The sequence below is a fragment of the Thalassophryne amazonica genome, chromosome 6 (genome assembly GCF_902500255.1).
Source record: "Thalassophryne amazonica chromosome 6, fThaAma1.1, whole genome shotgun sequence".
Taxonomy (NCBI): domain Eukaryota; kingdom Metazoa; phylum Chordata; class Actinopteri; order Batrachoidiformes; family Batrachoididae; genus Thalassophryne; species Thalassophryne amazonica.
In genome coordinates this window covers 119,928,567-119,955,992 of record NC_047108.1, presented here as the reverse complement: position 1 = coordinate 119,955,992, position 27,426 = coordinate 119,928,567, and the positions used below count along the sequence as shown (strand labels likewise).

General features: G+C 41.7%; 1 protein-coding gene across 1 annotated transcript in view; it reads left to right on the top strand.

The window, feature by feature from the left end:
- Positions 1–27,426, top strand: part of clstn1 (calsyntenin 1) — a 141,939-nt gene that overhangs the window by 109,428 nt on the left and 5,085 nt on the right. The window contains 15 exon segments of the mRNA XM_034173275.1: positions 1,072–1,280; positions 2,777–2,926; positions 3,082–3,267; positions 3,415–3,663; positions 6,398–6,519; positions 6,669–6,831; positions 8,587–8,637; positions 9,511–9,668; positions 9,771–9,919; positions 10,724–10,968; positions 21,476–21,646; positions 23,377–23,426; positions 23,428–23,523; positions 23,681–23,816; positions 25,067–25,251. Of these exon segments, the coding sequence (XP_034029166.1) occupies positions 1,072–1,280; positions 2,777–2,926; positions 3,082–3,267; positions 3,415–3,663; positions 6,398–6,519; positions 6,669–6,831; positions 8,587–8,637; positions 9,511–9,668; positions 9,771–9,919; positions 10,724–10,968; positions 21,476–21,646; positions 23,377–23,426; positions 23,428–23,523; positions 23,681–23,816; positions 25,067–25,251 (2,320 nt within the window).

Genomic DNA, 27,426 nt, shown 5'->3' with positions numbered 1-27,426 from the left:
TTGTGCTGCCTTGACGAACATGAGGCACTTTTCGTCACAATATCACAAACCAGTAGATTAATGTATATTTCGTGCTGCTGAATCATGACTTGCCGTGAGACCAGGTTGGGATTGTATATGTTTTTAATAAGTGTACATACATGCTGTTGAATGTGTGATAGTGTTTGGGATGGCAGGGTTTAGGAGTAGAGGTAGTATTTTTGTTTTTTGTTTTTTTACTTTTAAAGTCATGTCCTTTGGAAGAACACTAGTCCTCACTGCTTACCTAACTCTGACCTATGGCCACACCTCAGTAAGCCATATTGGCTTGTGGGCTAAACTAGGTAAGTGTAGTGACTCTCTGTGATAGAGTTTGTTTTGCTCCCACATCAGTGGATGAACACTGGACACTTCCAGAATGAACAGATGAAACAATGACTTCAACACTGTACCCATCAACAATTAAAATTTCATGTGGCGAATAGCTTCTTTTTTTTTCTTTTTTCTTTTTTTTTCTTTTTTTTTAAGAAAAGGACTTCTCAAAAGTATTTATACCAAATTTGGTGGTTGCATCATTAACTGAATGATTCCTACACTTATCTATCACACTACTTGCAGTCTAGATTTTGGGAATTGCTGACATACAGTAAACTTCTGTTAAGAAAACTGGCCATGAAAGTGATGAGTTACTGTAAATTAATTAAAGTGTGCCAGTAATTGTGTTGAGCATTATATCTGGTTTGATTTCAGTATATGAGAGTATTTATTTAAATTGCTGTTTAGTAACTCTGGACATTTTTTAAAATTTGCTGATACTGACAAAATTCATTTATTTGCATTTATTTCTGAACAAATTAAGAATTTTTCACTTAAAATGCAGAGGTGATAATAATTCTGACCAGGACTGTATTTGTGTTAGCATGTAAAATGACGAATGTCTTTAAAAATGTTTTTATTATAAATACTTTTTTTACAGCGCAATTTTACACAAATACCTGTGTGTGTCTATATATATATATCAATTCTTGCTGATACTTGTATGCTTTAACATTTCCATCTTGTGCAACATGGTAACTCATTTGTCTCCATCAGGGCCACCGTCCACATCCAGGTGAACGACATCAATGAGTATTTGCCTGTGTTCAAGGAGAAGTCCTACAAGGCCACAGTGATTGAGGGAAAGAAGTACGACAGCATCCTCAAGGTGGAGGCCGTGGATGCAGACTGCTCCTTCCAGTTTAGCCAGATCTGCAACTATGAGATCGTCACCCCTGATGTGCCCTTCACCATCGACAAAGATGGTAACTGCCTTCAAGTAGCAACCTTGTCCGAGCGCCTGTCACAAAAAGCTCCGTTTCCTCTTGAAGAGTCGGGATTTTATTGACACTGATTACGCTGCCATATTGATTTTGTGTAAATGATGGTGTTGTAAGACTGTTGCGTAGGATTCTCTCCAGCTTGACGTCTTGCATGATGAGGACGGTCCCCTTGAAATGTCACGAAAGCAATCCTGTGGGCTTATTTAAGTTTAAGTTTGGAAAAGAAAGATTAAACATTTGGGTGAAAACATCTCAAAGGGCGACACACCTGATTCTGATTGAAAAGGGAACACTGGACAGGAAACAGTCAGAAGAAGAGTGTTGGTGTGGGTGTATGTAGATTTCTATTGGGTAGAAAATTTGGGTTGGTTACTTTACTGGCACAACTCAGCTTTATAATCATACTTTAAATTTAGCAACATTTGTTTATGTTGATAGTTCCCCAACTTACTGCCAATTCCCAACAAACTTGACGTGGATAACGGTCAACCGAAAAATTTCCCATAAAGGTGAAAGGCATTGGGGTCAAAAGTTATGTTTTTCACCCAGATTTCCACCAACCTTAGTAAACACATGTAGTTGGGTTCTGAAATTGTCCAAGTGAGGTCAACTTTTCTGAAGATCAGTCATTTCGGTCAAGGATCAACATATTTTATTCATCTGCCCCATAAAATTTACAGCAAAGTTGACACACATATGTAGGTGGATTCTGGAATAACCCAGGTGAGGTCAAATTTGCCTAAGCTGAATCATTGGGGTCAATGGTCATATCATTTTTAAGTTTTCCTCCCAATTTGCACCAAACATGACACACATATGGAGCTAGGTTCCAGAATTACCCAGCAAGGTCAAATTTGGCAATGGTCAGCCATTGAAGCCAAGGTTATGTCAGCTTGTCTATGGTAGTCCTACCAAGTCCTTTTGCTGTTTTCTACTAAATTTGATATGTCAGTGAAGGTAGACCCTGAAATTTTTTGCAAAGGTCAGAGATTTGATTTTAAGCTCAGTTTAGACCAAATGTGGCACACACATAGGTGGATTCCAGAATTGCCCTGGCAAGGTCAGCCAGAGGATGATCATTTAAGTGAAGGTCCAGGTTGTTGGCCTCAAATGTGGATTACCGTAGCCCTAACTGTTTTCATGCCTATGGGTACTATTACCTAGTAAAACAAAGACAGATATTGTAGCTAGGGATGACATAATTTCCAGATTCATTTGAGCAATGGAAATAATTAAAATCTGGTAAATTATTCAAGCTCAGGAAGGTTTAATCTGTGGAACTGTTGTGTAACAGCAGCGTTCACCTGGATAACAGTCAGTGACACACAGTCTTGGCTTTTGACCATACTGTCAAATGGTGGGGGAAAAGGAATCTGAGTATCTCTATAATTGTTTTAAATTGCTTCTGTGTGATGTACTGCCCATCCCAACATTAACAGTGATTAATTGTTTGGGGTTTTTTTGTTTGTTTTTTACAGGTTATATCAAGAATACAGAGAAACTGAGCTACGGAAAAGAGCACATGTACAAACTGACTGTGACTGCCTATGACTGTGGGAAGAACCGAGCCTCTGAGGATGTTTTGGTCAAGATCAGCATCAAACCCACCTGCAAACCCAGTTGGCAAGGTATCAACATGCTCTTCTACACTCTGCAGCTCACCAAACATTGCTGCTGGATATGTCTTAATTATTATTAACAGAACTGTTTTTTTTTATTAACTGTCTGACTGTTATTTCTGTTATGCTGAGGGCCTGCTTTCTGTTTTTTCTTTCTCTCTTAGGCTTTAATAAGAGGATTGAGTATGAGCCTGGCACAGGCAGTCTTGCCCTTTTTCCCAGCATGCACTTGGAGACCTGTGATGTGCCAGTCACCTCTATCCGAGCCAGCATCGAACTAGAAACCAGTCATATTGGGAAGGGCTGCGATCGAGACACCTACTCTGAGAAGTCTCTTCACAAACTGTGCGGTGAGTAACTGTGAGACTGCAATAATTAGGTAAAATAAATAATGCAGTAATGACCTTTAGTGAGAACTAATTGATGTAGCTTGAGGTTCCACAATAAAGATTTTTCCCCCTTTTTTGAGGAAAATCTAAATTGTCGTTTGTCTTTAGGAGCAACGGCGGGCACTGTGGAACTTTTGCCCGCTGCCAGCAGCTCTACCAACTGGACAGCAGGATTGCCCACTGACAACGGGCACGACAGTGACCAGGTGTTTGAGTTCAATGGCACCCAGACCATCAAGGTTCCAGAAGGCATGGTGAGCACCAGCCTGAAGGAGCCCTTCACCATCTCCGTGTGGATGAGACATGGCCCTGGGGCCCATGACAAGGAGACCATCCTCTGCAACTCTGACAAGACAGGTAAACGCTGTGATGAAGAACTAAAGTATTGCATTTATCTGAACTGAAGGTGTAAGCCCCTCCTTTATTGTCAGGGTTATTTAATAAAAGAGAAATATTGACTAATCTATTATAAAACACACAATAATAAATAAATTACACAACTGTAATTGACTCAGTTATTGACTAAATAATATCTGAAGCTAAAGGTTTGAGGTTTGAACTTGTAGGTTTTTTGGGGGAGGTATATATATATATAAATTACTGTTACAAACAAAATATTTATATGTGTAGTTCAAAGACAAGTTTTTTTTTTTTTTTTTTTTTAAACAGCCCAAAATTATTGAACCACATTAGCTTTATAATTTGTGCAACACCACACACTCTGTCTATTGGACTACCAATATTGTAGATCTGGGTTTGATTCCCAGTCGCACTACCTGTCTGTGCTCTTGGACAAGACACTTCATCTGCATGGGTACCAGCCTTGACTGGTGATGTAACCTGCAATGGACTGGTGTCCAATCCAGGGGGAGCTGTAGACTCTCATCCACTTCATGCCACGCTGTGGTATGTGAATAGCAAAATGGGATTGGGCACCCTTTGGACCACACACTCTAGCTCATCTAAATTTTAGAGTCCAGTGATTCACAATTGGAATTGGTATCAAGTATCTTAATAATTGCTGCACTTGTCAAAACGGAAAAAAATAACGCAATGCTAAAATACCCTCAGCCATATAAGCATTGTCTTCTATATAATTTGCAGTTGTTTAATTAACTATTAAGATTCTACTGTCTTACGTACAATTCCTACATGCTCAATAAAGCCCCTCTATCAATCAATCAATCAATCAAACAATATTTATGTTTTAACGGTGTCTGCCGTATTTGATGGCCCCGGGTAAAAATACCAGTATTGGACAATGGTTTTGTAACTTCAGGCTACACTTTGAGTTTGTTCTCAGATGACTGCGTTTTCATTTTCTTCTCTTTTCTATTTTTGTCTGGAGTGGTAATTTTGTGAGCTCCTTGATCTTACTAACTGTAAAGAATCTGTTGTGTCCAGAGAGTGGGAGGCCACTGTTCCTCAGTGTCTGTCTGGTTATATAATCAATCAATCAATCAATCAATTTTTTTATATAGCGCCAAATCACAACAAACAGTTGCCCCAAGGCGCTTTATATTGTAAGGCAAGGCCATACAATAATTATGTAAAACCCCAACGGTCAAAACGACCCCCTGTGAGCAAGCACTTGGCTACAGTGGGAAGGAAAAACTCCCTTTTAACAGGAAGAAACCTCCAGCAGAACCAGGCTCAGGGAGGGGCAGTCTTCTGCTGGGACTGGTTGGGGCTGAGGGAGAGAACCAGGAAAAAGACATGCTGTGGAGGGGAGCAGAGATCGATCACTAATGATTAAATGCAGAGTGGTGCATACAGAGCAAAAAGAGAAAGAAACAGTGCATCATGGGAACCCCCCAGCAGTCTACGTCTATAGCAGCATAACTAAGGGATGGTTCAGGGTCACCTGATCCAGCCCTAACTATAAGCTTTAGCAAAAAGGAAAGTTTTAAGCCTAATCTTAAAAGTAGAGAGGGTGTCTGTCTCCCTGATCTGAATTGGGAGCTGGTTCCACAGGAGAGGAGCCTGAAAGCTGAAGGCTCTGCCTCCCATTCTACTCTTACAAACCCTAGGAACTACAAGTAAGCCTGCAGTCTGAGAGCGAAGCGCTCTATTGGGGTGATATGGTACTACGAGGTCCCTAAGATAAGATGGGACCTGATTATTCAAAACCTTATAAGTAAGAAGAAGAATTTTAAATTCTATTCTAGAATTAACAGGAAGCCAATGAAGAGAGGCCAATATGGGTGAGATATGCTCTCTCCTTCTAGTCCCCGTCAGTACTCTAGCTGCAGCATTTTGAATTAACTGAAGGCTTTTTAGGGAACTTTTAGGACAACCTGATAATAATGAATTACAATAGTCCAGCCTAGAGGAAATAAATGCATGAATTAGTTTTTCAGCATCACTCTGAGACAAGACCTTTCTGATTTTAGAGATATTGCGTAAATGCAAAAAAGCAGTCCTACATATTTGTTTAATATGCGCTTTGAATGACATATCCTGATCAAAAATGACTCCAAGATTTCTCACAGTATTACTAGAGGTCAGGGTAATGCCATCCAGAGTAAGGATCTGGTTAGACACCATGTTTCTAAGATTTGTGGGGCCAAATACAATAACTTCAGTTTTATCTGAATTTAAAAGCAGGAAATTAGAGGTCATCCATGTCTTTATGTCTGTAAGACATAAAGACATATAAGAAGGATTACGTCAGAACGGCGGCGCCCTGGACACAAATCTTCCTTAATCAAGACCTCGTGACCTCTAATCAGCACGCCAAAACATGGATGCTTTAAATGTGCTCCAATTTCTTTACTGAAAGTAGATTTTAAACACTAAAATTGTTAAATGTGAACTTTAAATGTAGGGTTGCTCGTGTAGCTGCAGCAGGGGTCTTTTGTGTTGTTTTCTGCAGATACTAATAAATAAACATGTCTGTATTTGTGAGACTGTTCACAGGAGCTTTGATTTTGTGAAATGAAAATCAAATTGATTTTTGGACTTGGAAACGTTCTAGACTTCAGCTTCGTAATTGATCGGTGTGTCTTACTGGGCTTTTTGATCTTGTGTTGGTGCTGTTTGATAAGAGATTTTAAAATTTTGATCAGGTCTGCTGTATTCTCTCCCCCAGATATGAACAGACACCACTGCTCGCTCTATGTTCACAACTGCAGGCTGATCCTCCTCCTTCGCCAGGAGCCCTCAGAGGCAGAGAACTACAAGCCAGCTGAGTTTCACTGGAAACTCGACCAGGTCAGCCATTCCTACCGCCGCACTTTAGATAGCGCTGCCACGTGACTGCGTTTATCAAATAAGCAGTTCACAGGAATGTGTGGAAGTTTTGATTGCACTGTGAAAAGCATCCTGTCAGTCACTTTTGTTACCTGCTGTGTTTCCCACAGGTGTGTGACAAAGAGTGGCATCACTATGTCCTGAACGTGGAGTTCCCCACTGTGTCCCTGTTTGTGGATGGAACCACCGTTGAGCCCTTCCTGGTTACAGAGGACTACCCACTCCACGCCTCCAAGATCGAAACTCAGCTCACCATTGGTGCCTGCTGGCAGGGTAAATAAATGCTTCAGTCATTTGTTTAAGAAATCTTGCAGATTTTAACAAGATACAACAACAGTTTTAACAAGACACAGTGATTCTCATTTTGAGAGAAATTATACAGTCATGATGTGAATGTTTACCCTAATCACCCCTTTGTCATATTAGCTACAAGATACAGAGACAAAGCATCCAGTTGCTAAAACAAGGGACAATTGGTCACTATGCCGCCAGCTAGATGGCGCCAAAATAGACGAGAAGTCTATTTTACGAGAATGCTGAGTGATGCAACAGTCAGTCTGCCAGTCAGCATGATGGCTGCGTGACAGATGTTGGGTGGTTGTTTACATTTGTATTTATTTATAATAAAGTTATGTTTAAGTTGTAAACTTCAAGTCTCAATTACATAACTTTGTCATAAGGGTTTTTATAATGAAAATTACCATTTTTATCAGCAGATCTTTTGATATTGTACTTTTTTTACTCCCTAATATCTGCATCGTATTGGCCCTCCAAAAATCCGTATCAGTTGGGCACTACTCTGCATCTACAGCACATTCAGAACTTTTTTTTTTTTTTTTTTATAAAATCTACTCCAGAATGTGTCCAACTGTTTAATCAAGTTTGATGGAATTCTGGTGTATCACCATCCTCTGCCTTCTACTGAAGAATAGTTTGGTATTTCTGGCAGCCATCCTCCAAATTAATATTTTCTATTCCAAATGTGACTTTTTCAAAAAGATTCTTTAATATCAGTTAGCTTTTGAACATCACTGATTATGTCACTATATTAATTTGCACAGAGCACATAAATGTGGCAATAAGGGCTCCTTGAAGGTTGCTGAGTCTTAGTGGTTCCCAATGGTGGTCTTCAAAAACCAGCGTTTATTACAGTGACAGAAAACAGGGAAGTAAAGATGGACAGAGACATACGTTAAAGGTCTCTCAGGGATTTGAACTTGTTGAGGCTGAAAACCGTGTTCTGCAGTATGTGGATTGAGCGTTAACTCCTCAGCCATGAACACAGCCAGGTTCATGGAGCACATCTGAATGAGCTTTTGGCAGATCAGGAAAAGATGAAAAATGTGCATGAGTGGCCAGCTGCATTACACGCGTGTGCAGAGAGGCCACAGCAGGAAGGACAACAAACTGTACAGTCATATAAAATCCTTTCTGCCAAAAATGTTTTATTTCTCTCATACTTAGCTGTGTTCTAGCAGCCATGTCGCTCTGAGCACAGCTGAGCCCTTCAGAAGTCAGGCAGATTAGGTCCAGATTAGTCCTTGACTGGGAGACTGCTTGGGAATAGCAGAGGAGCTATGAGCATGTTTCTCCAAGTAGAACTGGAGTTGCATCTTATGCATTGGTAAATATTAATGGACTATTCAGAAAATAATCAATGGATTAATTGTTAAAAATCAATGGTCAGGTCCTGCTGAGATGCAGGCAGACAGATGTGGGTGAAAACGTGCATCTGTCCCAGTGATAGATGTCTTCAGTCTCGTCCCCACCATGTGCACTTTTTTACTGTGAGACTTAGCAGATTCCTAAAATAAAACACAACTTGATGATGTGCCTCTGATGACTCTTTCTGTTTCACACTCATGTAAATGATAGTGTGCATGTGTTTTATTCTTAGCTGAGGTTCTGTGAACTCAGATTCTCAAACGGTGCACGATGACCTCACAGTGTGTCGCATTTGAAGCTTTCCTGTATATCCTCAACTTTCCTACCTGTCTCTCCCTGGTCTCTTCTTTCTGTCTTTTACAGACAACTCAGGAAATGACAATGACACTGAGACAGTCTCTGAGACCGCCTCAGGTTGCTCCAATCTTTCTCTTAACGTCTCAAATACCTTCACGATGTCCCACCTCACTAACTGCATCCTCGTATCATTTCGACTAGAATGATTCCTGTGCATTCTAGATGCTGTCTCAAGCATGGTGTATTATGAAGTAGTGCCCCTTTTGTCCTTTTCATCATATTTATGTGCTTGTGATTTTTTTCCCCCCAACCTGGCAATGGTGTTTCACTGCAGACTGATCCAAGAGCTGAGCAGGAATAGATGCAAAATTAGCACAAAAGTGAGGTGGCAGCAGAATTTTGGCTGTGCAGGTTCCTCTTTCAGAACATAACCTTGGGGTCAAATGCAGTAGCTCCTCCTTATCAAATAACAACACTACAGCAGTGCGCACACACACACACACACGCCACAGTGACCTTGAGGTCCAGGTTTGTTTCTGACTCCGCAGTGACACAGACTTTGACTCGTTAGATATGACTCATCTGCAGCACGATTCTCTCTGCCCACCTTCATCAGCTCTGCTGCACCTGACAGAAAAAAAAAAATGAAAGATCAGCCACAATGAAATGTCAAGGATCCAAACAGACTGCATTTTTCATTTTAGCACCGTCTGTTTCAAAGATAATCATTCCCTTTAAGTTTTCATTTTCTACCTATTCATTTCTTTTCTTTTTTTTTTTGCTTCACAATGACAACAGTCCATCCTGTCACTGCAGATGTTGCATGCACCTAAAAATCTCATTTGAAAGGGCACGCGCGCTAACTTGCATGAATGTAATCCAGACTGGCTTCGCCTATTGAGAAGACATTTGGCATCATCAGCTACAGGGAATGTATAACTGAGTAATTACACTGTTTTCTTCTCATCATCTCCTTTCTAATGAATCCAGGAGGACATGCCCGAATGGCCCAGTTTTTCAGAGGAAATCTGGCGGGGCTGATGATCCGTTCTGGCAAACTGGAGAACAAGAACGTGATCGACTGCCTGTACACCTGCAAGGAAGGCCTGGATGTGCAGCTACCTGAGGAGGTTGCCTCAGCTGTCAAGGTGAAGTCACGATGTCTTGCATGTCACAGATACCAAACTCCGAATATACACACACACTCTGTTTGTTTTATTGTTCCGTTTAACATTGTTTTCCTCTCTTAGGTGGAGTTTAACCCTAACCAGTCCTCTCTGATGGTTGAGGGCGATGATATTGATGCCTTTGACAAGGTCATGCAACATATTTCCTACCTGAACTCCCGCCAATTCCCGACTCCAGGCATCAGACACCTCCGCATCTCCACCACCGTAAAGTAAGTGCAAAAAGTCAAAAATCCTCCACCTGCTGTTGTGTCCTCTGTTCACTTTCCTCACCTTGTCTGTCAGCAGCCCCACGTTTTATGAACCAGGTTATTGCTGCTCTTCAGGTGTTCGGAATGAATTCTACGTTCAACACGAGGAGGAAATTAAAGAGATAAAATAGGAGTCATGACTTTTGCCAAATGAAAGGTTTAAGGCCTCCCTATATATATAGACCGAGGTTCAGTTCCAGGTCTATGCCTCGCACTACCTGTCTGTGTCCTTGGACAAGACACTTCATCTGCATTGTCCCGGTCCACCCAGCTGGAAAGGAGGATACTAAAGTTGACCACTTTTTAAATTCAGGTGTGCTGATTTCATCACAAAGGATTTATACCACCCATATATACTGTGATGCGTGTACACTACTCACATGGTAGAGCACGGTGGGGATCACTTTAATGTTGTTAGTTATTATTAATTATGTCAGACATTTCAAATGAAAATCCATTCAGTGTTCAGTTGTCTTTCTGTTGGACAAAACCTCCTTGTTTGTTTTAATAAGATGTTGCTGTGTCCTTTTTGTGTGCTCCTGGTCCCCTGAATTTGTTTGTGTCAGCTTAAGATTTAGCATAAATGACTGATTACTTGTCACATTTGTTGTGCTGCAACCTTCTCTGAATGATCCCTCCTGGATTTCTGTGCTCCCACATGCTCCAGTGCACCTTCCAAATGCCTCATTCTCTCTCATAAAGCAAGTGGAAGAATCACAACTTCAATAAAAAATGATTGAAGTTTGATCTCACGTTCTTCCTCAGGTGCTTCAACGAGGACTCATGCGTGACCATGCTGGATGCTGAAGGTTATGTGATGGTGCTGCAGCCAGAAGAGCCCAAGATCAGCCTCAGCGGCATTGACCACTTTGCCCGCAGTGCAGCTGAATTTGAGAGCCAGGAGGGCGTGACTCTGTTCCCTGAGCTACGCATTGTGAGCACCATCACCCACGAAGTGGAATCCAATGCAGACGCTGAAGTTGTTGAGGTTGCTGATGATGACCCCACAGGTAAGGAAGATGCACAAGGTGCTTAAGATTGAATTGGCAGACGTCTTGGCTCTTGGCGTAGGAGTTGAATTACTGACCTGTAGACTGAGATTCGATATCAAGTGTGTCTTTCAGGTGACCTGTCTGTCTGTCTGTCTGCTTGGACAAATTATTTGCTATGTCCCACTCCACCCAGCTGTGAAGATGTACCAGCCTTGGCTGCGGACGTAACCTGCAATGGACTGGCGCCCCATCTATTGTTACGTTACAGTAACCGCTAATAAGCACCGGCCCGATGTGCCTCAGGGCCTGTATGGGGGTGCAGCAGCGAATATAGCTAAATCGAAGCTGTCGGCAGTGAGGATTAAGAAGGACAGACAGAGCAGGAGGGAGGGAGGAAAGTGAGCAAGGGGTAACTTGTTTACTATTTTGTGGGAGGGGTCATTGGGCGAGCCACGCCATCTGTTCATCTTGTATGGGAGTTAAGAGGAGACAATAGAACTACAGAGACCCTGACACAGATACGAGGAAATGTGATGACCTGTGGTGTGCTGGAGGCCATGTAGGACAAAAGCCTGTACAGTTCGTCTTACCGGCATTTTGCTGCCCCGCCTTCCACAACCACAAAACCTCAAATGTGAGCGTTCATGTGCAAGAATCACATAAAAACTCAATAACTTCATAACATGCATGCTGTAGGTGCACTAATTATTAATTTCAATTTCAATTCAATTTTTCAATTTATTTTCATTTATATAGCACCAAATCACAACAGAGTTGCCTCAAAGCGCTTCACACAGGTAAGGTCTAACCTTACCAACCCCCAGAGCAACAGTGGTAAGGAAAAACTCCTTCTGAGGAAGAAACCTCAAGCAGACCAGAGTTAAAGGGGTGACCCTCTGCTTGGGCCATGCTACAAACATAAATTACAGAACAATTCACGGATGAATATACAAGAAATGCTATTGGCGCACAGGACAGGAGGATCGCCAACACAAATACAACTCCCATCTCTGGATGGAGCTGCACCTTAAACAGAGAAAAAACAGAATCAGGCATCAGAAAGACAAAAAATACTGTATAATCTGCCAGCATTAAACAACAAGAAAAACAGAGAAATACTAAGGTGATCGCCGGCCACTAGCCCTAAACATCACTAAAAGACCCACAATTTAGGTAAAGTTGAGGCCGCGGCCTGCTCCAATTACTAATAAATGAATTAAAAGAGTAAAAAGCGTAAAACAAAACTGTACCAGTATGCTAGCCATATGAAAGGGAAAATAAGTGCATCTTAAGTCTGGACTTGAAAGTCTCCACAGAATCTGACTGTTTTATTGACGCAGGGAGATCATTCCACAGAACAGGAACACGATAAAGCCCCGTTTACACATAGACGGTAAACTCTCCCGGAAGCGTCCCGGCAGAGATTTTGCCCCCTCCGGGCCGTTTTAGGGATCAAACGCCGTAGTTAACGCCGGCGCACAGGGGCGTGGTTTGGTTACGGCTTCACCGGGAATCGTCGAAAAAATTATTCAACATGTTGAATAATTCCGGGAGCGCTCCCGGAGAAGTGGCCTGATGACGGAGACAACGTGAACAACGACGTTTGATACTTTTTAATCGCCGTGTCGTCCCGCCCCTTCCTGTAGTGCCGCAGTTTACACCGCCGTAATTGGCGGCCGGCGTTGTATCCCTAACCAACGGCGTGTAAAACGGCGATAGAGCCCACATCGGCGTCCTCAAAGGCGTTTTAACCGGCGACAGAGGCAGACAAAACGGCGGCGCTAGCGGACAGTACGCTGTTCTAAACGCCACCTCCCAGTTAACGGTGTTCCAAACGGCCGATAGGCAGCAGTCAGTATAAAAACGCTAGCGCACTGCATGCAGGTCTCTCACTCGCAGCCAGCTCCAGATATTTTTGCAGAGAAGCTCCAGTATACCTCCTAAATAAAATTGGCAGTGGTGGAAACGAGCAACACGTTGAGGAGGGGAAAAGGAGAGAAAAGAAAAGGCTGCGAGATGAGCTCCCTGTCACTCCCTCCCCCTGCACTGACAGCTGCTTCAGCCTATTATATTCTGGGGGCGGTGCCTATAAGCAAAAGTTCCTGGAGTAACACAGGATTTGCCTGGATAAATCCAGCGGTACACAGGGCATTATCGGCGGCAGCAGAACACCGCCATTCTCACGCGCGTCTTAACCTGCGATTGTAAAGGATAGAACTGAGTATTAACCCCCGTTGCCTGACTCCGCTTAATTCGGCGGATTTAGTGGCGTTTTATCCACGTATTTGCGGCTAGTACGGTGCTCAAAATGCCGGCGAAATGCTCCGCCCCTTTCCACCGCGAAAACAGCCGGAACTACCACGAACTTCGATCTACGTACTACCCGCGGACAAAACCGTCTATGTGTAACCTGGGCTTAAGAGAAAGCTCTGTGACCCACAGACTTCTTACTCACCTTAGGGACACAAAGTAGTCCTGCACCCTGAGAACGTAAAGCCCGGGCCGGTACGTAAGGTTTAATTAGGTCAGCTAGGTAGGAAGGTGCCAGTCCATGAATAATTTTATAGGTTAGTAGCAGAACCTTAAAATCTGATCTCACTGGGACAGGAAGCCAGTGAAGGGATGCCAAAATAGGTGTAATGTGGTCAAACTTTCTGCTTCGTGTTAATGTGGTCTTTGGTAAGAAAACTGGAGAAAAAAAAAACTACTTTAGCAGAGGTATTGGTGTTGTTTTGTTGCTCCCACTGCCAGCAGTGTGGTAGCCAAGGGGTTTGTGCAATTGTCTCCAAAAATAAAGGTTCCTGGATCAAAACCACCCGTTCTCCATGTCATGTAAAGTTGTGTCAGGAAAGGAATCCGGCGTAGGGGTTGGTAAGGTTAGATCTTACTTGTATGAAGAGCCTTGAGCCAGCTTTGTTGTGATTTGGTGCTGTATAAATGAAATAAATTGTAAAGCTTGGTGATCCATGTGGTGACCTTAGTTATACCAAGAATCAGTGAGTCTTGTAAGCACAACTCCTAAACTGTTGAGTGGATTTCAGCAGCACAAATTATGATGATCTACACGAAGCAGAATAATTCCAGTGCAACATCCTGAAGTAGAGATAATGTGACTTTTGTTGTTGTTTTGTGTTATATTTGATAATTACATGTATAAGCAGATCTGTAGGGTTTTCAGTACAGAGGTTGACCATTTTAATTCAGGTATTTCATCACAAAAGATTTACTAACACCGATATACATGAAAACAACAACTATGACAGGGTGGGGTTATAATTTTCTGAATTTGCTCACAGATCACCAGTTTAATTCACATATTTTTCAGTATTATGTGTTCAGTTTTGGGACATTCCATGAAAATGAGAGCCAGTGTGACACAGATATATAAATTGGACCTAAAATGCCAAAGCAGATGCTGCGCTTGTAGTAAAAGAAAACAATAAAGTAATTTATTTTAGGGAAAAAGTGCAAAGTACAGGGTGGTCCTGGTAGTAAGGCTGGGCGCAGCCGGCACTGGAGGTAAATCAGCGAATTGTTGAGGCATAGATGAATGAGCTGGCCTTTTAAACTGCACTGGAGTAGATGATAAATTGCAGGTGCGAGTGGCAAGCAGGTCAGCCACACCCAGCATAAGACTCACAAAACAAACACAAGAAGGTGAAATCATCACAGCCAGAGGGTATGCACTCAAATGTGTCATTGTAAAATTCAGTGTATTGAGTGTAATCATGAAAATAAAATCCCAGAATGTAGAAAACTACATTAAAAAATAAGTAGAGTCAACATTATGGTTGTTCTGCCGAAGCCATTTTCAAGAATATGTCTTTGAAAAGTTCTTTTTCAAAAAGTGTCCATATTTGTAACATCCACTGCCTTGAAAATAATCATTTTCAGGGATCTGAAGACATGGGCTCTCACTGCGGTATTGTATCACTTCCTGTTCCGGAGCACAGCGGTGTTTTTCTGTATCTGTTAGCTGTTTAATCTGCGCAGTTAGATTGATCTAGTTATCTAGATTATGATTTGTTTCCCAGTGTAATCTTTACGTGCCTTAACTAAAGCACTCCTTCTGCTGAATCACCTCTAAATTATTCACTTTGCGTGTTTTTAGGAATCCGCTAGGTTAGCGTAGCTACTAGCTCTTAGCCGATTTAGCATGGCGGCTTCTCCTGTCTCTCCCACACTTTTCTGCTCTGGGTGTGAAATGTTTAGTTATTCCTCGGCCTCCTTTAGCAGTAATGGTACTTGTAATAAGTGTAGTTTATTCGTAGCTTTGGAGGCCAGGCTGGGCGAATTGGAGACTCGGCTCCGCACCGTGGAAAATTCTACAGCTAGCCAGGCCCCTGTAGTCGGTGCGGACCAAGGTAGCTTAGCCGCCGTTAGTTCCCCCCTGGCAGATCCCAAGCAGGCTGACTGGGTGACTGTGAGGAGGAAGCGTAGTTCTAAACAGAAGCCCCGTGTACACCGCCAACCCGTTCACATTTCTAACCGTTTTTCCCCACTCGACGACACACCCGCCGAGGATCAAATTCTGGTTATTGGCGACTCTATTTTGAGAAATGTGAAGTCAGCGACACCAGCAACCATAGTCAATTGTCTTCCGGGGGCCAGAGCAGGCGACATTGAAGGAAATTTGAAACTGCTGGCTAAGGCTAAGCGTAAATTTGGTAAGATTGTAATTCACGTCGGCAGTGATGACACCCGGTTACGCCAATCGGAGGTCACTAAAATTAACATTAAATCGGTGTGTAACTTTGCAAAAACAATGTCGGACTCTGTAGTTTTCTCTGGGCCCCTCCCCAATCGGACCGGGAGTGACATGTTTAGCCGCCTGTTCTCCTTGAATTGCTGGCTGTCTGAGTGGTGTCCAAAAAATGAGGTGGGCTTCATAGATAATTGGCAAAGCTTCTGGGGAAAACCTGGTCTTGTTAGGAGAGACGGCATCCATCCCACTTTGGATGGAGCAGCTCTCATTTCTAGAAATCTGGCCAATTTTCTTAAATCCTCCAAACCGTGACTATCCAGGGTTGGGACCAGGAAGCAGAGTTGTAGTCTTACACACCTCTCTGCAGCTTCTCTCCCCCTGCCATCCCCTCATTACCCCATCCCCGTAGAGACGGTGCCTGCTCCCAGACCACCAACAACCAGCAAAATCTATTTAAGCATAAAAATTCAAAAAGAAAAAATAATATAGCACCTTCAACTGCACCACAGACTAAAACAGTTAAATGTGGTCTATTAAACATTAGGTCTCTCTCTTCTAAGTCCCTGTTGGTAAATGATATAATAATTGATCAACATATTGATTTATTCTGCCTAACAGAAACCTGGTTACAGCAGGATGAATATGTTAGTTTAAATGAGTCAACACCCCCGAGTCACACTAACTGTCAGAATGCTCGTAGCACGGGCCGAGGAGGAGGATTAGCAGCAATCTTCCATTCCAGCTTATTAATTAATCAAAAACCCAGACAGAGCTTTAATTCATTTGAAAGCTTGTCTCTTAGTCTTGTCCATCCAAATTGGAAGTCCCAAAAACCAGTTTTATTTGTTATTATCTATCGTCCACCTGGCCGTTACTGTGAGTTTCTCTGTGAATTTTCAGACCTTTTGTCTGACTTAGTGCTTAGCTCAGATAAGATAATTATAGTGGGCGATTTTAACATCCACACAGATGCTGAGAATGACAGCCTCAACACTGCATTTAATCTATTATTAGACTCTATTGGCTTTGCTCAAAAAGTAAATGAGTCCACCCACCACTTTAATCATATTTTAGATCTTGTTCTGACTTATGGTATGGAAATAGAAGACTTAACAGTATTCCCTGAAAACTCCCTTCTGTCTGATCATTTTTTAATAACATTTACATTTACTCTGATGGACTACCCAGCAGTGGGGAATAAGTTTCATTACACTAGAAGTCTTTCAGAAAGCGCTGTAACTAGGTTTAAGGATATGATTCCTTCTTTATGTTCTCTAATGCCATATACCAACACAGTGCAGAGTAGCTACCTAAACTCTGTAAGGGAGATATCTCGTCAATAGTTTTACATCCTCATTGAAGACAACTTTGGATGCTGTAGCTCCTCTGAAAAAGAGAGCTTTAAATCAGAAGTGCCTGACTCCGTGGTATAACTCACAAACTCGCAGCTTAAAGCAGATAACCCGTAAGTTGGAGAGGAAATGGCGTCTCACTAATTTAGAAGATCTTCACTTAGCCTGGAAAAAGAGTCTGTTGCTCTATAAAAAAGCCCTCCGTAAAGCTAGGACATCTTTCTACTCATCACTAATTGAAGAAAATAAGAACAACCCCAGGTTTCTTTTCAGCACTGTAGCCAGGCTGACAAAGAGTCAGAGCTCTATTGAGCTGAGTATTCCATTAACTTTAACTAGTAATGACTTCATGACTTTCTTTGCTAACAAAATTTTAACTATTAGAGAAAAAATTACTCATAACCATCCCAAAGACGTATCGTTATCTTTGGCTGCTTTCAGTGATGCCGGTATTTGGTTAGACTCTTTCTCTCCGATTGTTCTGTCTGAGTTATTTTCATTAGTTACTTCATCCAAACCATCAACATGTTTATTAGACCCCATTCCTACCAGGCTGCTCAAGGAAGCCCTACCATTATTTAATGCTTCGATCTTAAATATGATCAATCTATCTTTGTTAGTTGGCTATGTACCACAGGCTTTTAAGGTGGCAGTAATTAAACCATTACTTAAAAAGCCATCACTTGACCCAGCTATCTTAGCTAATTATAGGCCAATCTCCAACCTTCCTTTTCTCTCAAAAATTCTTGAAAGGGTAGTTGTAAAACAGCTAACTGATCATCTGCAGAGGAATGGTCTATTTGAAGAGTTTCAGTCAGGTTTTAGAATTCATCATAGTACAGAAACAGCATTAGTGAAGGTTACAAATGATCTTCTTATGGCCTCGGACAGTGGACTCGTCTCTGTGCTTGTTCTGTTGGACCTCAGTGCTGCTTTTGATACTGTGACCATAAAATTTTATTACAGAGATTAGAGCATGCCATAGGTATTAAAGGCACTGTGCTGTGGTGGTTTGAATCATATTTGTCTAATAGATTACAATTTGTTCATGTAAATGGGGGAATCTTCTTCACAGACTAAAGTTAATTATGGAGTTCCACAAGGTTCTGTGCTAGGACCAATTTATTCACTTTATACATGCTTCCCTTAGGCAGTATTATTAGACGGTATTGCTTAAATTTTCATTGTTACGCAGATGATACCCAGCTTTATCTATCCATGAAGCCAGAGGACACACACCAATTAGCTAAACTGCAGGATTGTCTTACAGACATAAAGACATGGATGACCTCTAATTTCCTGCTTTTAAACTCAGATAAAACTGAAGTTATTGTACTTGGCCCCACAAATCTTAGAAACATGGTGTCTAACCAGATCCTTACTCTGGATGGCATTACCCTGACCTCTAGTAATACTGTGAGAAATCTTGGAGTCATTTTTGATCAGGATATGTCATTCAAAGCGCATATTAAACAAATATGTAGGACTGCTTTTTTGCATTTACGCAATATCTCTAAAATCAGAAAGGTCTTGTCTCAGAGTGATGCTGAAAACTAATTCATGCATTTATTTCCTCTAGGCTGGACTATTGTAATTCATTATTATCAGATTGTCCTAAAAGTTCCCTAAAAAGCCTTCAGTTAATTCAAAATGCTGCAGCTAGAGTACTGACGGGGACTAGAAGGAGAGAGCATATCTCACCCATATTGGCCTCTCTTCATTGGCTTCCTGTTAATTCTAGAATAGAATTTAAAATTCTTCTTCTTACTTATAAGGTTTTGAATAATCAGGTCCCATCTTATCTTAGGGACCTCGTAGTACCATATTACCCCAATAGAGCGCTTCGCTGTCAGACTGCAGGCTTACTTGTAGTTCCTAGGGTTTGTAAGAGTAGAATGGGAGGCAGAGCCTTCAGCTTTCAGGCTCCTCTCCTGTGGAACCAGCTCCCAATTCAGATCAGGGAGACAGACACCCTCTCTACTTTTAAGATTAGGCTTAAAACTTTCCTTTTTGCTAAAGCTTATAGTTAGGGCTGGATCAGGTGACCCTGAACCATCCCTTAGTTATGCTGCTATAGACGTAGACTGCTGGGGGGTTCCCATGATGCACTGTTTCATTCTCTTTTTGCTCTGTATGCACCACTCTGCATTTAATCATTAGTGATCGATCTCTGCTCCCCTCCACAGCATGTCTTTTTCCTGGTTCTCTCCCTCAGCCCCAACCAGTCCCAGCAGAAGACTGCCCCTCCCTGAGCCTGGTTCTGCTGGAGGTTTCTTCCTGTTAAAAGGGAGTTTTTCCTTCCCACTGTAGCCAAGTGCTTGCTCACAGGGGGTCATTTTGACCGTTGGGGTTTTACATAATTATTGTATGGCCTTGCCTTACAATATAAAGCGCCTTGGGGCAACTGTTTGTTGTGATTTGGCGCTATATAAAAAAATTGATTGATTGATTGATTGATATCCACTTGAAGTTATTGCCATTTTCAACATTTTACTAACTTGTACACTGTTGGATTTTACCAGGAAATCCCCATCAAATAGACTGTAATTTATATTTTAAAAACACTTGCTAACATAAATAATGGTGTCAAGTGTTACATTCAAACTGCTTCAGGAAAAAGAATATCAGATCTGGATTTTTCATCCACTGGTCATAAGTTACCTTTGCTGCATCAAAAGAACATTCCTTCAAATCATATCAGTAAAACTAAAATTCCTGTTTGTTTCCAGTTGTTCCCTGTGTTTACGAGGTCTGTCAATAAAGTAACGGTCCTTTTTATTTTTTCAAAAACTATATGGATTTGAATCACGTGCGATTACATCAGCCAACCTTGAACCCTCGTGCGCATGCGTGAGTTTTTCCATAACTGTCGGTTGCGTCATTCGCCTGTGGGCAGGCTTTGAGTGAGGAGTGGTCCAGCCCTCTTGTCTTTTTTTTCATTGTTCAGGAATGGCTCAGAGACTGGCGCTTTGCTTTATCAAATTTTTTTCAGAAACTGTGAGGCACATCGAAGTGGACACCATTCGAGAAATTCAGAAGGTTTTCGGTGAAAATTTTAACGGCTGATGAGAGATTATGGGGTGTTACTGTCGCTCTAAGGACTCCCCATGGAGCCGCAGGGCGCGCCACGCTCCGAGCCACCGTCGCCAGCTGTTTCAAGCTGAAAACGTCCAAATTTAAGCCTCTGTTGACCCAGGACGTCGTGAGAGAACAGAGAAGTTTCAGAAGAGGTCGGAATCAGCAGTTTCTCCGGACATTCCACTGTTAAAGGAGATTTTGTAATGAAAGACATGCGGAAGGATTCGCACGTCGGCGCGCAGCCGCTCATGGCCCGGCGCCACAGCAAAACACCTCCGTTGGAAGCCTTACAGAACAAGTTGGAACATGCCCAGCTGTTAAACAATTTCTTGGATACACACTCGACTAAAAGCCATCGAAATCCGCCTAAATCTTAGGAATGGTTATCAACACGGAGGTGTTTTTCCTGTGGCGCCGCGCTGGCTAGGTGCCGACGTGCGAATCCGTCCGCACGTCTTTCATTACAAAATCTCCTTTAGCAGTGGAATGTCCGGATAAACTACTGATCCCGACCTCTTCTGAGACTTCTCTGTTCTCTCACGACATCCTGGGTCAACAGAGGCTTAAATTTGGAAGTTTTCAGCTCGAAACAGGCAGACGACGGCGGCTCAGGGCGCGGCGCGCCCTGTGGCTCCGTGGGGAGTCCTTAAAGCGACAGTAACACTCCATAATCTCTCATCAGCCGTTAAAATTTTCACCGAAAACCAGCTGAATTTCCCGAATGGTGTCCACTCGGATGTGCCTCACAGTTTTTGAAAAAATTTTGATCAAGCAAAGCGACAGTATCTGAGCCATTCCTGAACAATGAAAAAAAAGACGAGAGGGGTGGACCAGTGTTCACTCAAAGCCTGCCCACAGGCGAATGACACAACCGAAAGGCGTGGAAAACTCACGCATGCGCACGAGGGTTCAAGGTTGGCTGATGTAATCGCACGTGATTCATATCCATATAGTTTTTGAAAAAAAATAAAAAGGACCGTTACTTTATTGACAGACCTCGTAGAATGCACAGTGGATGCTTTTATTCTTTTCTAAAATTCCCACCTTCATATGTTTCACATGAGATTTTGCCTTTCTGCTTGTATCAAATTATATCTCATAGGAATACCAACACAGGTGTGTGCGTGTTTCTCGGATGTACTTGTTTTCAGAAATGGTCCTTTATGTCACACTTTGGCTCTCCTTTTCATGGAATGACCGTTTTATTAAAATACATATTTGTCTTAAACCTCATTTGTAAACAACTTTAGTTGACTATTAAACAGGTTGTCCTTAAAATGGATTCACTTATCAGGTGTTTTAATGATGAACTCAAAGCCCTGCTCACCTGTGAAATCTGCTTTCAGAATACTGTATAATTTTTGTCTCTCTCTTTCTGCTGATGCTTCAGTGCAAGAAACAGTGGTGTCAGAGGAGATCATGCACAATCTGGACACATGTGAGGTGACTGTGGTGGGAGATGAGCTGAACGGGGAGCACGAGAGCCTGGAGGTGGACACGTCCCAGCTGCAGCAGCACGGCCTGGAGATGAGCTCCTCCAACCTCGGCCTTGTCATCAGCGGTATGGACACAGAGCAGGTTTCTAGTCGTAGCGCGATGGTGCGGCTTTATCAAACACAGTAACGCCTGATGTTGAAAAACATCTTAACCACACTGTGTTTCCTGCTGTTTTGCAGATCAGGTAGAGAAAACGGTTATGAAATCACCTTGTGGTTTGCATTTCTAAAACAGACAGCCACAAACCTAGAAAAGAAAATCAGTCTGTGGTTAAAGGAGTGTGGTTACAGATCTTAACAAGGTACTGGGCTTTGCTAACTGAAAGAAAACATGGCCTCAACAAGAGCGTTGTAAAGAGAAAAGATTACATAGTACATTAGAGTCTGAACAATATGGATTTTTTGGGAGTGAAAATTTATGATACCGATATATCTGCTGATATACAGAGAGATGGTGGCGATTCGTCACATTTCATTATCAAACTTTTAGAACAAAGAAATGTATTGAGTCCTCATGTTTTACCATTTAAATATGAACTACAAATATACCCAGCAACCAGTCGCCATGTCACATCGCTCACAATTTTCATAAAATAGCCCTCATCTAGTTTGGCTCCGACTAGCTGATGGCATAGCAACTACTTGTTTCTTTGTTGTTGTAAATCCCCCCCCCCCCCCCCCGACAGAAAATTAATAGCAGGCAGTCACTTTGCCTTTGTTTCTTGTAGCTATTGTGACCAAGAGGTGATGGGGGGGTCCCAGCCATGCTTGACAGCATTGTAAACAATGCCATTGGAGCACCATCTGCTGGGCAAACTGTGTAATGAAACCATTTCCAACAGCCAAAGTGTTTTTCTGCAGTGTTTCATATCGGCAAAAATAACACCAATACTGACGTGTATGTGAAAGGCTCATATCAGCTGATATTATCGGCCAAGCAATATATCGGTCGGGCTCTGCAGTACATTATGTCGTCAAAACAACTGGCCGAAACATGAATTATTTTGTTTTAATGACCTGCTGACCTTTTTATTTAGTTGAGCAGGAAAATAATATCCCATTAATTACAGTGATTAAATTAGGTTTGTTTAAGGCATGTGTCATGCAGCCAGAAGTTTGGTTATCCAATAGAAATTGATATGTATCATATTTATGATTTATTTATTTGTTATGAAGTAATAATCATGGATGAACGTCCTCGTATTTTTTCCAGGTGTTGTATATGGAAAACTCTCAATTGTAGCTAGTACTGTTAGCAGTTTTTGTTAGCCGCTCAAGGTTAAATCCAACTCAAAGGTATCTACTACAAATAGTAACAGGCTGGTCATCGAATGGATCTTGAAATGGAGCAGTATCTCCACCTGGTGGACATGTACCATTAATGCAGGTACAATAGAATTTTGTCAAGCTAGTTTAGACATATTTTGGTGAAAATAAAAACATTTTGAATTTATATATCATGCATTTGTACATCATATTAGGAAAAATGTGTGACCAGTTTACAGAGCTTCTGCAAATGTTCAACCAACATGTGCACTACCCATAGTTTGATGAGGAATTGTAGCGTTTTTCATAATTACTGAAACACTTTTTTTTGCATTTATTGCTTTTAAATGTTGTCAACATTGCATCTACTCCTGGTGTTTCCAAAGTTAACGTTATTTCTTTTTGAAATAATGTTATAATAAATAATAAAATAATTAAATTATTTATTTTTGAAATAATGTTGCCAACACAGCATGACGGTTGATGGTCGAATGGCACGTTGACTCAAACGGTCTCCTTTGTGTTCCAGGTGTGAACACGATGGCCAACTACGAACAGGTCCTGCATCTCATCCGCTACAAGAAACTGGCACACTGAGGCGCTCTTTGACAGGAAGTTTAAACTGGTCTGCTCTGAACTCAACGGTCGATACATCAGCAATGATTTCAAGGTCGAGGTATGACTGCAGTTTTGTCCATTGTATCATTGAACGCCGATGAATACGGAGCTAAATATGTATTCAGAGGGACGGACATATTTTAATTCTGCAGATGTTTCGAAACTGCAGACCTGCTCAGATTTCCTGATCATCTTTTTGTGGGTTGTTACTGTAGGTGAATGTTATCCACACATCCAGTCCAGTGGAACATGCCAACAATGCCATGGTGCAGCCCAATTTTGTCAACCCCGTCCATCACGCCTCTGTGGATCTGTCTGGTCATAACCTGGTCAACGCCCACCAAGCTTCAGGTACTGAAACCTGCCACGATTCAGAGTCTAAACATGTAAACATCTAAACATATACAATGCAGAGAGCATTGTTGTTGGTTTTTTTGGGGGGGGGGAGGTTCTTCTATGCTACAAACTGCCTTGGAGAAAAAGTAGAAATATTATTGAATGAAACAAAAATGTCTTTAGGAAGCAAATACGGCCCCTTATTAAAGGGGTCGTATTGTGCCAAATCACTTTAGATCTACATTTTAATATGGTTGATGTTTAATGTTCAACATCTGCAAAGTCCCACAATTTTGAGTGTTTTATCTGACATTCTCCAGATTTCAACATTTATAACTGAAACAGCTGGTTTAAGAACTCTGTGACATATGTAACAGAAATACCTAACCCTCCAAATAAAAAATATATATATGCAAATTCCTACATAACACACAGACACACCATCACCTCAATTGAGGTGATAAAATTTTTGAAGATACATTTTGTAGTGTGGCAATAAATCATCCTTAGTATGTTCATGGTGCAACATTTTTGCAAAGTTTATAGATTTTACAGTTTATTTTTATACATTCAAATATTTCTGTAACTCTTTATAGTAAGAGTGAGTTTTTTTGTTCATTGTTTTTGCATTTCTGAGAGCCTCACATTTTTACGCTGTGTACTTTGCGATTTGGGGGAATATAAAAAAAAAGAAAGAAATTGTACATGCAGTGAAGTGATTTAAATTAATTAATTGCAAAGCTTCTAATATTTTTAATTGCCTCACAGCACTTATATGTGTGTGTTTGTGTGTATACATACACATACACACATGTATGTATGCCTAAACTCTAGTAGCTTTAGTTAATAATAGATTTGAATTAAAAGACAGAAATTTCCTTTGTTTTGTGGAGAGTATTTTAGTTATCTGTAAGATCAGCCTCTTAATCAAACCAGTAATCTGCTTAATTGTTCTGTTATGTTGGAAACAAACAATAAAGAAGTCAGCAGGCGTTGCTATGGATTCCCGTCTTAACCAGATGTGGGACACGTGTGACCCACTGTGTGTTTAAATGGGACAGATTTAGGGATTACACTTGTTTGCTGACAGTGACTTCTGCACAGGTGGTCCTCTGAGCACAGACCTTTATTTTCAAGTCTTGGTAAATCTTCCAGGCTGCCAGTAACAGCACAAGTGAACTACATTTTTTTTTTTTCATAAAAGCTGCAGCAGGAGATTTACACCTGACCTCTGACATCACATCTGTGTGTTTGCCTCCTTGCAGTGGTGCCCAGCGCCGCCACCATCGTCATCGTGGTGTGTGTCAGCTTCCTGGTCTTCATGATCATCCTCGGCGTGTTCCGTATCCGGGCTGCACATCAGCGCACCATGAGAGACCAGGAGAACGGCAAAGAGAACGAGATGGACTGGGACGACTCCGCCCTTACCATCACAGTCAACCCCATGGAGGTAAAAGCCGAACATGTGCCTGGGTGAGCTGACAAAAAGCCAGGCAGGCCAGTCTCACGGCTTTGCTGATGCCTCGTTAGCACCCCAGTTTTACCTGAGCGCTCGTGATTAACTGTGGAGCTGAGCTAACGTTTTCCAGATAATTATTCAAATTTCTTCTTATGTGCAGTCACTAACCGCTTAATGTCGTCAAGAGTTTACATATTTTTTGCCTGAAATGTTTATCTTCAAAATGTTTAAAGCAGGATTTCTTACGACTGATTCATTGTTTGTGCAGAACCTGCAGTGCATTACATCACGCAGGGGTTTGTACGTAGTATTTGGGTTGACAGCTAACTTAGCATTTTTACTTGCTGACTGTTGGTTGTTAGATGCTTTTAGAAATGTTGCAGCTCTGCAGGTTTTACTGCTGCAGTTGCCAACCTTTTTTATATGTATAAAGAGGCATCTCTGTCGGCATCGTAAAGCCAGACTGTAGCAGCTAAATGAAGTAGATGTGTCTCATGTTGCCCAAATAATATTCGCACATTTGCACATTTTAACACTCACCTTAAACCATAAACAGTAAGGTTTTTTCTTCAGCTTTTTTTTTTTTTTTTTGCAGCTACCGATGCAAAATCACGGTTAGACTGAGCAAAATGATCACGTTATCAGTGATATTGTGATCTTGTTAGAATGTGCTGAAATGTTGAAAAATTGCTGATACTCTAAACACCAAAATGCTCGTTCATGTCCGCAACATATGCATATTATCCTTTGCAAAAAATAAAGTTGATCTTATCTGATCTCTTATTTATATAAAACTTTCCCAAGAATCAAAACACCAAACAAAATAAACTCTAATAATAAAAGAATATATGCCAGTAATAAAAAATACACTACAACATTGCAAAAAAATAAATTAAATTAAATTAAAATCCTAACTTAAAGAGTTCATAACACAGACTTATACTCCGGTGTGACTTATACGAGGTCTGTCCAAAGAGTATCGTACCTTTTTATTTTTTTCAAAAACTATATGGATTTGAATCACGTGTGATTACATCAGCCAAGCTTGAACCTTCGTGCGCATGCGTGAGTTTTTTCACGCCTGTCGGTTGCGTCATTCGCCTGTGGGCAGGCTTTGAGTGAGCACTGGTCCACCCCTCCCGTCGGATTTCTTTTGTCTGAGAACTTGCTGAGAGACTGCTGCTTTGCTCCATGAAATTTTTTTTAGAAACTGTTAGAGACAGGCAGTTGGAAACCATTCGATAGATTCAGTTGGATATCGGTGAAGATTCTGTCGGTGTCACGCGGATTATGGACTGTTAAAACCTTTTTAAAGACGGCCCACAGCGGCGGTTTCCAACTGCCTGTCTCTAACAGTTTCTGAAAAAAATTTCATGGAGCAAAGCGGCAGTCTCAGCAAGCTCTCAGACAAAAGAAATCCGACGGGACGGGTGGACCAGTGCTCACTCAAAGCCTGCCCACAGGCGAATGACGCAACCGACAGGCGTGGAAAAACTCACGCATGCACACGAAGGTTCAAGCTTGGCTGATGCAATCACACGTGATTCAAATCCATATAGTTTTTGGAAAAAATAAAAAGGTCTGTTACTTTTTGGACAGACCTCGTACTCCGGAAAATACTTTGATAATGACAAAAATGTTGGGACTGGTGGATACTGTAATGTTTGTTAACTGTACTTCAAGCAGTTTTCTCAAATCATCTTGATGTTTAGTGCAGCAGCTACAAGAAACTCTTAATAAAGTTTAACCAGAAACTTGGCCGAAACAACAAGAAGACTGTGAGGTTTTTAAATGTACACAAAACTCCACGATGGATCACAAACATTGTGCTGTCAGGTCTGGGGAGTTTTGTGTTCTCCTGACACCAAACTGTACAGTCCCAACCAGATTTCCCAACAAACCAGCTTCATTTGTCGTCAGGTCGTTGGTGTGACAGCAGTTTATCGGTGACTGATGTTGGACAATACGCTGCTTATGGCCCCTTCACATATAGTGTGAAGTTTGGACAGCGCTTGGACGAAAACGGAGAAACAGTTCGAAATTAGCGCATGAAACATCGTGCCGACGGGCAGGCGTGCACGAACCCGGTGCGAGAATTCATGCATGCGCTGGTGTCTTTCAAGCAGGAACAGTGCCAGGTGCAGCACATGGCGCCACTTCTGTGAT